The sequence below is a fragment of the Oryza brachyantha genome, chromosome 3 (assembly GCF_000231095.2).
Source record: "Oryza brachyantha chromosome 3, ObraRS2, whole genome shotgun sequence".
Classification (NCBI taxonomy): Eukaryota; Viridiplantae; Streptophyta; class Magnoliopsida; order Poales; family Poaceae; genus Oryza; species Oryza brachyantha.
In genome coordinates, this window is record NC_023165.2 from 12,386,035 (window position 1) to 12,398,938 (window position 12,904).

General features: G+C 42.4%; 2 protein-coding genes across 2 annotated transcripts; both read left to right on the forward strand.

Annotated features, from left to right (window-relative positions):
* Nucleotides 1–5,829: 5,829 nt before the first annotated feature.
* LOC102714444 (peroxidase 2-like) lies at nucleotides 5,830–6,941 on the forward strand. Its single transcript, XM_040522543.1, has 2 exons — nucleotides 5,830–6,078; nucleotides 6,180–6,941. Exons 1-2 carry the CDS (start codon nucleotides 5,830–5,832, stop codon nucleotides 6,939–6,941), a joined length of 1,011 nt encoding a protein of 336 aa, XP_040378477.1.
* Nucleotides 6,942–10,309: 3,368 nt separating this feature from the next.
* On the forward strand, nucleotides 10,310–12,002 carry LOC102714721 (pentatricopeptide repeat-containing protein At1g28690, mitochondrial). The gene has a single exon (XM_006651359.3). The coding sequence runs from the start codon at nucleotides 10,319–10,321 to the stop codon at nucleotides 11,894–11,896; it is 1,578 nt and encodes a 525-aa protein (XP_006651422.3). The 5' UTR covers nucleotides 10,310–10,318; the 3' UTR covers nucleotides 11,897–12,002.
* The last annotated feature ends 902 nt before the right edge of the window (nucleotides 12,003–12,904 follow it).

Sequence of the window (12,904 nt, forward strand, 5' to 3'; positions counted from 1 at the left end):
TAGACTGCTATTGTATCTGCTCTTAAAGGGTGCGCAAGTGAGACGATGTCTCTGTGTTTCCTGATATGTGGTAATCTTTTTCCACTATGATACAGCACAACCAGATGATGAAAATTTGCAGCTCTACCGTCTCTGATTTGCGACCCTTTCTTTTTGTCTTAGGGCTTTCAATTAGTTGCCATCTGTTCTATAATATAAGCATTTCAAAAATTTAAATTGTGTATCATAATATAAACATCTTCATACTGGTTTTCATGATTTCAATCATTACAATAATTCTAGACTCAATCTATACTTAGAAAGAGAATATAATCAATTCAAAAATTGACTACTAAAGTAACTAGAAGGGAATGTTTCAATATCTTTTTAATATATGCTAAAGAATCTATAAATATTTATATTTTAGAACAGAAGTACTCTCTTCATTCTATATTATAAGACTTTTTTAGTTTATTTAGATTCATCTATGTATAAATGTATATGTTTTATATATATGTCTAAATTTATTAGTATACATATTAATCTAATAAAAAAAAACTTAGGATGTGAAACGGAAACGTTAATTCCTTCTAAGGTGGGTTGCATGCTCAGATAAGTGGGCCTTGGATAGCCTAGGACCTTGAAAAAAAAAGGAAGAAATCAATGTGGAGCTAATTAAATCATTGTTTTTATGATCCTTACTTCATTTGGTCTACTTCCACCGCGGACCCCGCGGACCCCGCTGGCGCACCACTGCAGCAGGCACAGCGCGCCGCAGCAGATGAAGGCTGGACCGCTGGTATTGATTCTACTTGCTTCTTAAAATGGTATTGATTTGGTCTACTTGTTTTTTTAAATTGTATTGATTGTACAGGTTGCGACAAGTGTTGAAAAAGCATTTTCCGCTATGAATTTCATTGAGCATAACTTAAGGTGATGACCTTTTAGATGACGCGGGATGCTTTCTTTTAAGTGGATAAAGAAGATATAATTAACACTTTTACGGGCACTAAAAGACGTAAATCCAATAAGAAAAATTATTAAGGTAATCTTCTTTAAACTTTTCTAGCATATATGCTTATTTGAGTCAACTTTTTACTTAACTACTATTTTTATATGTTTTAAGATATATTATTAATATATCATGCTATATTTTTTTTGTCTCTTCTATTATCTATACGTACGTGCTATATATTAGCACCATTAAATTAACTCTGTTTGAGAAAAAAAATTAGTTGGACCACTCGTATCCTACATCCTAGATCCGCTACTGTTGATGCCAAAGTAAAGAGTTCATTTCAGGCGGTGACTTGCAGCAAAACCACATCTTCGCAATTTCCTCCAGAAAGACCACAAAGTTTAATGTGCTCGATCTCTGTAGAAAATTTTGCCTTCCAACCGCACAGTCGGATTTTCCTAGCTACCTAGCTATTGTGTTGTGCGAGAAAGGTCAAGGTTCTGGGTGTGTTTTTGTATAACCTTACCCAATGAAGAACGGCAAATAATAGTCACTGTTCTTTTCACAACTTCCATCATCAAGTCGTTTCTTGTTTCTCATTTTGTCAACGACAGCGACTTCCCAACTTTGCAATCATAGCGTAACTGAGTTAAGGTGGAGTATTCAGCATTGACTTGTCCTCGGTCGGCTGCTTAAATGCCGTTGAAACCTACTATCTCCGATTCACAATCCAGTATGTTTGACTTTTTTTATGGTAATGTTTGATATTTCGTCTTATTTAAAAATTTAGTATAAATATAAAAAATAATAAGTCATGCTTAAAGTTATTTTGATAATAAAGTAAGTCGCAAGCAAAATAAATAGTATTTTCATAATTTTTTAAATAAGACGAATGATCAAATATTGCAATAAAAAAATCAAACGTCTTATATTATGAAACAGAGGGAGTATTTTTTTTATCACCACAACGAGAACCACCTAAAACTTTGTCATGTCATAATATCATGTCAACCTCTTGGCCAAGATGATAAAGATGTCAAAACGTTATAACAAAGCCGATTCTAACAATTCAAGAATGTATCATAACGCTATGGTAAAAACATGTCTTGTAGGTGTATAAAAAGGTTTACGGCCGGACAAACAAAGAAATCTACGCTCTCGCAACGACGATTGATCGATGGCATACAGTAAAAACCGATGGAGCCGGATCTTATAGTCCTTAAAAAAATATATCGATGTACTGTACTTTTCAGTTTAAATATTTAGTACCTTCAGATACAATATATTTAGAATTTTAAACTAAAATTTTTGATATCTTAAAATATTTTTATGGGATGATAAAAAAAAGTCCAAAAAGATCGAGGTAAAATTGAGAAGCAGTGCAACTGGTTAATTGAGCTTTTTTTTAGGGGGGTTAATCGAGCGTTGCATTGTCGATTGTTGCCAATAGAACCAACCATAGCCCATAAAATGGGTTAGACTTGCGTTCCTAGAGCATTTCTCTACGTCTTATTAGGTCTAGAGGTCAATTAGGATTTGAAAGACTTTGTGCACACCTAAGTATGCACGAGAACTATCTTAATTGGATTCAGCCTCAAGCTAGCAATCAATCATACCATCGCAACACAATTGGTTAAACTACCACGGAGCCACCTGTCAGGCTGGCCACAAGCCATCTGTAGAATACTCATGTCTCTTTCAAACTTGGTCGTTACATGCTATAAGCATTATGAATATGCCCTAGAGCAATATTTAGGTGTCAAAGGAATGCATTTGCAAATTAGATGCGATGTGCTAAAAAAATTTATCTCAATATCTATAAGAGTAAATGCACCAACGATGATTAAACTTGTACGTGGTTTTAACTAAGTCCATAAACCTATAAAATACATATTTAATCCTCTAAACTTTTAGACATCATCCTAGTCCAGAATCTAATGTGGCATGTCATGGATGTTGATATGGCATCAACTTTATATGGCGGCAACTTTGAGCTTGTGAAAGGTTTGAGGAAAGAGAAAAGAAAAGGAACTTGATAAGGAGAAGAAAAAAAGAAAAGGAGAAAAAGTGAATGGCCCCCACTTTTCAGTTGCTTTACGAAGGTGGCGATGCTTGACGTGTTTTTGTGGCATATCACATCGGATTTTAGACCAATGGTTATATATTTAATAAATATAGGTGTGTTAAAAGATATATATATATATATATATATATCATCTTTATAGATATAGACGAAGTCTACTACCAGTATGTTTTACAAGCTATGCAAGACAGAACACGCATAATTTCTACATCAACGTTGTTGGACGGAAACTATCCACCGAACCATTCCAATTAATCATGGTAATACTTTGTCTTTGCTAGCTGTTCTGCACCGGCTGGGCGTTAAATTTATTGTTATTATTAGTTTGTCTGGATATGCTAGTTGATTGACTTGCTCGTGCATGATTTTTTTTTCATATATATAATGTCAGGTTATAAAATTGTGAAAATAATGGATGGAACTACCTAGTGGTAAACCAATTTTAAGAAAATTGCCTGGTAAGCAAGCCAGTAAATACGGAGGAAGTTGCTGTTGTAGGGTAATTAACAGGGGTTGGATTATTAGAATTGATGAAAATGTTCTTAAGTGATTTTTTTTCAACCACTGTTGTAGAGTGCAGGGAGTTGCTGTTCAGAATGAGATGAATTCAGAAATTCATGGACCACCTAACCCATTATAATAATCCAACATCTCTTAAGAATAATTCAAGGGGTTGAAAAAAACCAAACAATATATTTAAAAATAAAAAATAATTTGTGAATAAAATTTTTATACATATCATTAGCAATTTAAAAGCCAAGAAAAAAACTTTGGTAAAAAAAACTCAATCAACTTCAAATTAAGACAAGAATAAACAAACTATAGCGGCGTAAGTGTCCAGCTACAGGGGCACAATGTCTTCCAGAGACTTTGTTTGACTTTAGTCCGATCCGGCTTAAGAAAAATATGTATGTGTATATGTCATACACATGCAGCGTATGTGTACACTACGCACTACGCGCTGCACACATACACATACGGTTCTGAGGTTCCCACGATCAAGCGTGCTATTATAGTTGATATTTTTATGAGTACAAGTTTAGTTCTAGTCATATAAAAATATGTTGGTTATTTTTAAATTAGAGCTACATACTTAGATTAAGTCTAAGCAAGTTATAAATTTTTCATTAGTAACTATAAATTTCATTTTAATTATATAATAGTAATTTGAATCTAATTAAGATGGATATAACTTTGTATCTATTAATACCAAATACGAATATTATTAAATGTGGGATATATGGTTTAGCGCTATTAGATTTCTCAGGTTCTTATCTTCAATGTTTCGTAAAAATATATGGAGCAGGAGAATGCCCTCGTGTGCCTTTTTTCTCCAAAATACAATGTAAATAGTTATAAAAATCTTTAAAAATAATAATGTAGAGTATAGTAACATCCATCACTTTACCACAAAACAAGTTCAAATCTAACCAACACCTGTACTACTGAAAAAAAAAAAGATAAATTCAAGTGTGAACAATACCGTACTATTGATACGACGAATTTGTCTAAGATTTTGTATAGTGGTGTATGTACATTGTATGAGTATTGTCAAACTTTATGAGAATTCTTCATAAATATATAAAGGGAAATTTTGCTGCATGACATCGGAACTTCGCAAAATTAGCTAGGCGACACCGCAAAGTAAAGTTTTGGAGAAATACACTACTGAAAGCTAAAATTAGCTATAGGACACCGCCAATCGATATGGAGAGAGAAGAGAATTTTGACGTGAATGAACGAAAATATCTTTTTTCGATTTAGTTAGGAAATTAGGGGCAACTAATCGGGCAAGGGTAGAGGCAAGGACATTATAGTATCACGAACAAAAATCACTAAACCACTCTCAATATACTCATATTAACGCTATGATTTAATTTAATAATATAAATAAAATTTACCAAACTATACGTGACGATGGTACATCATCACCACAGTTTATATTTCATAGCTCCCGAGCATAACTCGGTTATGGTACCTCTAGTGAAACTTGGCCACCCTGATTAAATGTTTAGAATCAGCATAGCTGTTCGTATCTTCCTAATATCTAATACCAGGTCATAGTACGGACACATATGGAAGCATTATATAAGTTAAAAGAATTTGTTATCCCAGACAATTTGCGAGTATAAATATATGGATGATGCAAACATCAAACATGCGTGCGTTCCCACCATCACAAATTAATGTCAGTTAGATTTTTTCAAATGTGCACCGATTCAACGTCCCAACCCTTCGTTAAGCATTATTTTAAATGGTAAAATGAGATATGTACATCATCTCTCGAAAACGACACGACACATGGGAAACAGCCAAGTCTGCAGATTCATTTTATTTGCCAATCCGGTGTTTTTCGTAAACCTGGAATCTTCTGCAAAAAAATTATAAATAATTTATGCTACCGGTTCAACACAGAGTTCGTAGTAAGCCTGAAATTAAAGTAAGCACATTTGGATAGCATCTGTTGCACTACCTGCTTTCAAATTTATTTGATTTGCGAAAAAAAAACACATGAATACGAGGTCAAACTGTTGCGTTGACTTGTTACTCTATCTCAACAAACACAAATCAACGCGCATTCCGGTAACACGCGCTCCAAATTAAATTGCTAAACAAAGTTGGAATCCAGAAGCTTATCTCTCTCTCTCTCTCACACTCCTCCATCTTCTCCATCTATAAGTACGTGGAGAAAAGAACGCCACTTCACCATCAAATCTTGCAGCTGCAGTGCTAGCTAGCAAGTGAGGAGCGAGCTTCCATTACTGAGAAGCTTTGCGAGTTCTAGCTATAGCTAGCTGTGTGCGTGGCCATGGGTAAGATGGCTGCTCTGCTGGTCTCATGGACGATGCTGATCATGGCGGCGGTGATGGCGGGAAGGGCGGCGGGCTTCTACACACCGCCAAGCCCTTCCACGTGCGGCCTCGAGGTCGGGTACTACCATGGCAGGTGCCCGAACGCCGAGGCCATCGTCAGGAACGTCGTCGGCGCCGCCGTGCTCCGGGACTCTGGCGTCGGCGCCGGCCTCATCCGCATGCTCTTCCACGACTGCTTCGTCGAGGTACATACATGGCCACCATGCATGGATGCATGACACGTTCTTGCTGCTTCTTGCGTTGACGACGTGTGCTGGCAATGGGCAATGGCCAATGGCGTGTGCAGGGATGCGATGCCTCCGTGCTGCTCGACCCGACGCCGGCCAACCCGCAGCCGGAGAAGCTCGGCCCGCCCAACAACCCCAGCCTCCGCGGCTTCGAGGTCATCGACGCCGCCAAGGCCGCCGTCGAGGCGGCCTGCCCGGGGGTCGTCTCCTGCGCCGACATCGTCGCCTTCGCCGCGCGCGACGCCTCCTTCTTCCTCAGCAACACCAGGGTGTCCTTCAACATGCCGGCGGGCCGCCTCGACGGGCGGTACTCCAACGCCTCGCGCACCCTCGACTTCCTCCCGCCGCCGACCTTCAACCTCGGCCAGCTCGTCGCCAACTTCGCCGCCAAGGGGCTCAGCGTCGACGACATGGTCGTGCTGGCCGGCGCCCACACCGTCGGCCGCGCACACTGCTCCTCCTTCGTCCCCGACCGCCTCGCCGTCCCCTCCGACATGGACCCATCGTTCGCCGGCATGCTTCGCGGCCAATGCCCGGCGTGCCCGAGCTCGAGCAACGACCCCACGGTGGTGCAGGACGTCGTGACGCCCAACGCGCTGGACAACCAGTACTACAAGAACGTGCTCGCCCACAGGGCGCTCTTCACGTCGGACGCGTCGCTCCTGACGTCGCCGGCGACGGCGAAGATGGTGGTGGACAACGCCAACATCCCCGGGTGGTGGGAGGAGAGGTTCAAGACGGCCATGGTGAAGCTGGCCGCCGTCGAGGTGAAGACCGGCGGCAGCGGCGAGGTCAGGAGGAACTGCCGTGCTGTCAATTAACCAAGCTCTCCATCGGTGTTATCACGCTTATATATATATATCAGTATTGTTACATGTTGTTTGTTGGATTCCATATTTACATTGATTAATTCGTGTCAAATGTGAGACGCGTGTATTATGATTTTGTACCATGGTTAATTGGTTTAATTGAATAATAATAATGTTTACAGAGAAGTTACTTACATTGATACCTCTGCTCCCGAGAGAAAACTTTCTTCGACAACTAAATATAATATCCCTCCGTTTTACATTATAAGTCTTTATATCATTGTCTAGATTTATATGTTTGCTGATAAATCTAAACACATATACAAAATATATATATTGATATGTGGGTCCGCCTAGTAATCAAATGTTTGAAAATTTTAATTCTATCGATCAAATCTAATCATTGTCATTGGATGATAATCTGAAAACGTGCACGCAAGTCAAATTAAAGGTCCATACATGCCCCGTACCGGTTAGGGTTGAAAATAGTTCGGAATTTTTCCAGAATCCGGACGTGTTCTCGGAAACGGAACCCGTCGATCGGAATTTTCTGGAAACCGTATCGAAATCGAAATTTTTTCGGAAACGGAAACGGTAAGCATACTATCCGTCAGAACTCGGAACCGGTTGAAAACTTTATGAAAAAAATTTCCGAATTTCGGAAAGTAATATAAAGAAAATGGCACAGCCCAATCCACCACCAGGCCGGCCCAAAGTCCAGCACCTGGGTTGGTAACCCTAGCCGCCGCCCTGGAGTCCTACTCCTAGAGGTGGAGGCTGCAGCGGCCGTGCGAGCTGCGAGTGCGACAGAGAGAGAGCGAGGGACCGAGGCGGCGCCGGCCACCCCTCCCACCTACGGCGCCAGCGTCCCCTCCCTCCGCCGCCCCTCCCACCCCCGGTCCCCGACGCTGACAGCCCCGGGGCCGCCTCCATCCGCCGGCTCCCGGCGGCGCCTCCTGCTCCCTCCGCCGGCGCCACCGCCCCCCGGCGCCGCCTCCCGCTCCCTGCCATTGGCCGCGACGCCGGTGGCTCGCGGTGCCGCCTCCAGCTCCCTCCAGCCGATGCCACCGCCTCCCAGCGCCGCCTCCCGCTCCCTGCCGTTGGCCGCGACGCCGGCGGCCCCCGGCGCCGCCTCCAGCTCCCTTCGTTATGTACTGCCCTAAGCATGTGATGTGATTTAGTGAGTGGATAAACTACTTTTGTACTATGTTTGCAATGTGGGTTTGTTTCAGTGAGACGATGAGCTATTGTATTTTGTGTTGTGGACTTTGTACTTGGCATGACACTGTGACATTGGACTTTGTTTCTATGAATGTGGCTATCTAAAGTATCCATTATGTGTCTGTTAGTGTGAGTTTGTGACCATGAATATGTGAAGTGAAATAGGTGCTGTCCAATTTTATTCTACCATATAATATGAGTCATGACTCATTAATGTTTCTTCTTGTGACATGGTATTTTATAATTTATGATGTGTTGTTCTCTTGACAAGTTGGTTGATATGTTCTTTTTAAAAAAGATTTGCATATACATTTTGAGGTATTTTTATATTCTAGCAAATTTTTGATATCGTATTTATTCTGCTCCGTATTCGATTCGTTATCGTTTTCGATATTACCCGATTCCATTTTCATATCCGGGGTTTCCGGTTCCAGTTCCGAAAAAAATATGAAAACGGAAACGTTAGAGATGGTTTCCGATCCGTTTTCATCCCTAGTACCGGCCTACCCCTAACCACATGCATTGCGCGCGTGTTTGACAAAAGAACAAAAAATCAAACATTTGATCAATAGCAAAAGTGTTGATATATTGATGAATCTAAACAAATCTAGAGAGTCTTATAATATGTAACGGATGGAGTACTAATATATAACAGACTCTCGACACCTTTAATTAATGGTGAAGTAAAATTGCCTGACTCCAGCAAATATTGGAGTAAAAATGTCCTGACACAAGCACTGAACAACAGAGGTAAATTGGTGAAACAGATAAACAAAACAGCTGACAGACACCAACATAGGAGAGGGCTCACACTGACTGATAGAATAGAGGACTCATACTAACTGATCTAGGAACGAACATGGTTTTTCATCACCACGAGGCATGTCATTCTTACCTGTCATTCAATAGTTTTGGAAACATGTTTTATTTTTCAACCAGATAGATCAGTATATGATGTATCGCTCTATAAATATATAATATGCAAATATAAGTTTAATTTCAACCTATACAAACTTTTAAAAAGTATATTTGTTCTTTTTTTCAATTTGTATTGGTCAAATTTAACCTACATGCTTGTAATGGTAAAGTAATACATCATAGTATCGATCTAATGCCGTAAAATGTCATATTTTTAACGACTATTTAGATGATATGTAATAAGTAGAGATATCCCCTTAAGTGATAAAATTACTTAACCTAACAACAGACGTAGGTAAATAAGCTTAATTACCAACCTTGACAACACACCAAATTGTACTTTGATCAGAACAAGACCAACTTACTACTTACTTTCTCTGTTTTTTATTTGACACGTTGATTTTTGATCAAACTGTTCGATCTATTTAAATTTTTTGTGCAAATATGTAAAATTATAAGTCATATTTAAAATGTCTCTAATAGTAAATCAAATTATAATAAAATAATTAATAATATATTAATTTGCACCGACGATGAACTAGGGAGTGAGAGCACTGGTGTTTAGTGACTATTTTGTGGAATGATATAACTTATATTAATTTATCATATTAAATTTTAGTAACTATTTATTTAGATGGCATAAATACAGGTGAATGTATATTCATATGATAAAAAGAGTTTCACGTGTACTTAATACTGTAAACACAACGGGGTGGACTCTTGCAGCAATTTTTACATTTTAGTCCTTTCAGATTTTATAAACAAACTCCAAAAATAACTTAAATCAAGGATGGACCTTTTCTTGGTGCCAATAACCTTGGCGCCGAGGTCTAATATTTCGGCGCCACAGTCACTGGCACCAAGACTATTGCCCCTAGGAGTAAAGAGACAGAGAAGGATCGCCGAGGGCCTATTTGTAAAAAAAGTCTAGGAAAGGACTAATTTGTTAGCAGAAATATTTACAAATTAGACCCTCAGCGTCAATGACATTGACGTCGTCCTTCTCCATATCAATGACTTTGGCCGTTCCGGAGGCCAATTTTGTAGGCATCATCATCTTTGGCGCTAAGACATTGGACCTCGGTGCCAATAACGATGGTGAGAAAAGATCTATTTTTTATTAATGTTTTCTAAGGGTTTATTTGTGATTAAAGTTTTTTAAAAGGGCTATAGGTTAAAATTGCAGGGGACTCTTGAGTCTTGACGGATCCAGCCTAGCTGCAAGAGAGTTTGGACTTTGGACGGACGGGATGAAACCAAATGGAAAGCATCGAGATCCAAATATGCAGCAGCAAGGCAGTGTGCCCCGCTACCTCCGCACCGCCGGCGCGCTCGCCGCCGTCGTCCAGAGCTTCATCGACGAGTACCCGACCAGGCGCGGATGCCAGACCCTCCACGCGCAGCTCCTCACGTCGGGCCTCCGCCCCACCGCTGTCGGCGGCGGCGGCGGCGACCTCTCCATCAAGCTCCTCATCCTGCACCTCCGGTGCGGCTCCCACCACAACGCGCGCGCGGTGTTCGACGAAATGCCGTCCCCGACGCACGCGGCGCACAACTACCTCGCCGCGGGGTACTTCCGCCTGGGCCTCCCCGAGGAGGCGCTTGGGGTGGTGAGGCGGCTCGCGAGGCGCACGGGGAGGGTGAACTTGCTCGTGCTGTCGATGGCGCTCAAGCTGTCCGCGGCGCTGGCGATGCCCCGCGCGGTGAGGGAGGTCCACGCCCGCGTGGTGAGGTCGGTCGTCAAGCCCGATGACGTCCTCTTCGCGGCGCTGGTGGACGCCTACGTGAAGAGCGCCTTGCTGGGGTACGCCCGGCGTGTGTTCGACGTAATGCCAACGCGGAGCGTGGTGTCCTCGACGGCGTTGATTGTCGGGTGTATGAACGAGGGGCTGTACGAGGACGCCGAAAAGTTATTCAAGGGGATGGACGAGAAGGACGTCGTGGTGTACAACGCCATGGTCGAGGGCTACAGCAATAAGGAAGACACAGCGGAGAACTCGATGGAGGTGTTCAAGGCGATGCAACGGGCGAGGTTCCGGCCGACCGTGTCGACATTCGTGAGCGTGCTCGGCGCGTGCTCGCTCATGTCCTCGCCGGAGCTCGGGGAGCAGGTCCACTGCCAGGTGATCAAGAACAGCCTCTTCTCCAACATCAAGGCCGGGAGCGCGCTGCTCGACATGTACTCCAAGTGCGGCCGCGTCGAGGACGGCCGGAGGATTTTCGACCGGATGGCGGAGCGGAACGTCATCACGTGGACGTCAATGATCGATGGGTACGGCAAGAACGGCCTCTCCGACGAGGCTCTCCGGCTGTTCGACCAGATACGTCGCCGGAGTCACCGGCGGCAGGACGACGCCCGGCCGAACCACGCCACGTTCCTGAGCGCGCTGTCGGCGTGCGCGCGCGCCGGGCTGGTGTCCGAGGGCCAGGAGCTGTTCCAGAGCATGGAGCGCGACCACGCGCTGGAGCCGCGGATGGAGCACTACGCGTGCATGGTGGACCTGCTCGGCAGGTTCGGCAGCGTCCGCCGCGCGCACGACTTCATAAGGGGGATGCCGGCGGCGGCGAGGCCCAGCTCCGACGTGTGGGCGGCGCTGCTCGGGGCGGCCACGCTGCACGGGGACGTGGAGGTGGCCGACCTCGCCGCGAGGGAGGTGTTCGAGCTCAGCCGCGCCGGGAGCAGGCAAAGGCCCGGCGCCTACATGGCGATGTCGAACACGCTCGCGGCGGCCGGGGAGTGGGACGGCGTGCGTCACGTCCGGGAGATGATGAGACGGCGAGGGGTTCTGAAAGACGCTGCCTGCAGCTGGGTTGGATCTGACAAGTGAGCCAACCATCCCTCGTTCCCTTGGACGATGGATTCATGTAAATTAGCTGCAACATTTTTTTTTCTTTTGGCTGTTTTAGCTACAAGCTCATCTCTTTAATTTTTAAAATTAAATAGCCAAGTCAAATTAATTTTAATTATATAAATTAAAGTAAGTTTTGAAAATAAAATTGCACACAATGGTTTGCATGTTTTTGAAAAAGAAACCAAGCATATATTTTGTCTGGATCGGACATAAAATTCACGTTCAATTTGGATTTCAAGCATATGTTTTGCTTGAATCGGACGTAGAATTCACATCTAATTTGGATTTTAGTCCATTGTTTTCGAATTGCATGAGGAGAAAAATGGCTTGTACGGGATATAAGAAGGGAAAGGAAAAGAGGAGAAAAGAAAAATGAAAAAGAAATAAGAAAATAAGAAAGAAAAGGAAAAAATAAAAGAGAAAATAAGAATATTTGTAAAAGAAATGGAAATTAAAAGGTTCTCAGTAGCCGTCACTGTGCAAAGTTTAACATCAAATATTTGTATTAAATAAAAAAAATCAAAGGGTGTAGGACCGAGAGAACTTGGTTGAAAATTGATAATATGGTTTAGTGTGCATCCATCTTCCTTTATAGTCAAAATATTACATATCTTAATTTGTTTAAGATATTGAACACAATTTACTATTCCTTAAATATAAGCTTCTCGATACAACATACATGTTTCCCAAATTAATTCAATTGTATGTTGACTATAATTTACTATTCCTAACTCGGCGCATACTTTATTTTTTAAATTTATTTTAATTTACATAATTAAAATTAACTTGATACCATGCAACACACGTATATTTTTGCTATCTACTATTATAAAAAATGATCGTATTTCTGTTTGCCTGTCTACCTCGTCCAAGTGAGCCGGTTAGGTCACATCACCCACGTCGCGTGCACTGTGCGCTGTGCGGGCCTTTCGTCTGCTTGAGTGGGCTACCATCTAGTTTATCTTTATTAGATTATATATGAAA

What these genes read in the sequence shown, in the direction of transcription:
- LOC102714444 (XM_040522543.1), top strand. Translation starts at nt 5,830, where the DNA reads ATGGGTAAGATGGCTGCTCTGCTGGTCTCATGGACGATGCTGATCATG. An exon ending in TCCACGACTGCTTCGTCGAG is followed by an intron (nt 6,079 to 6,179) that starts GTACATACATGG and finishes TGGCGTGTGCAG; the next exon opens with GGATGCGATGCCTCCGTGCT.
- LOC102714721 (XM_006651359.3), top strand. Translation starts at nt 10,319, where the DNA reads ATGAAACCAAATGGAAAGCATCGAGATCCAAATATGCAGCAGCAAGGC.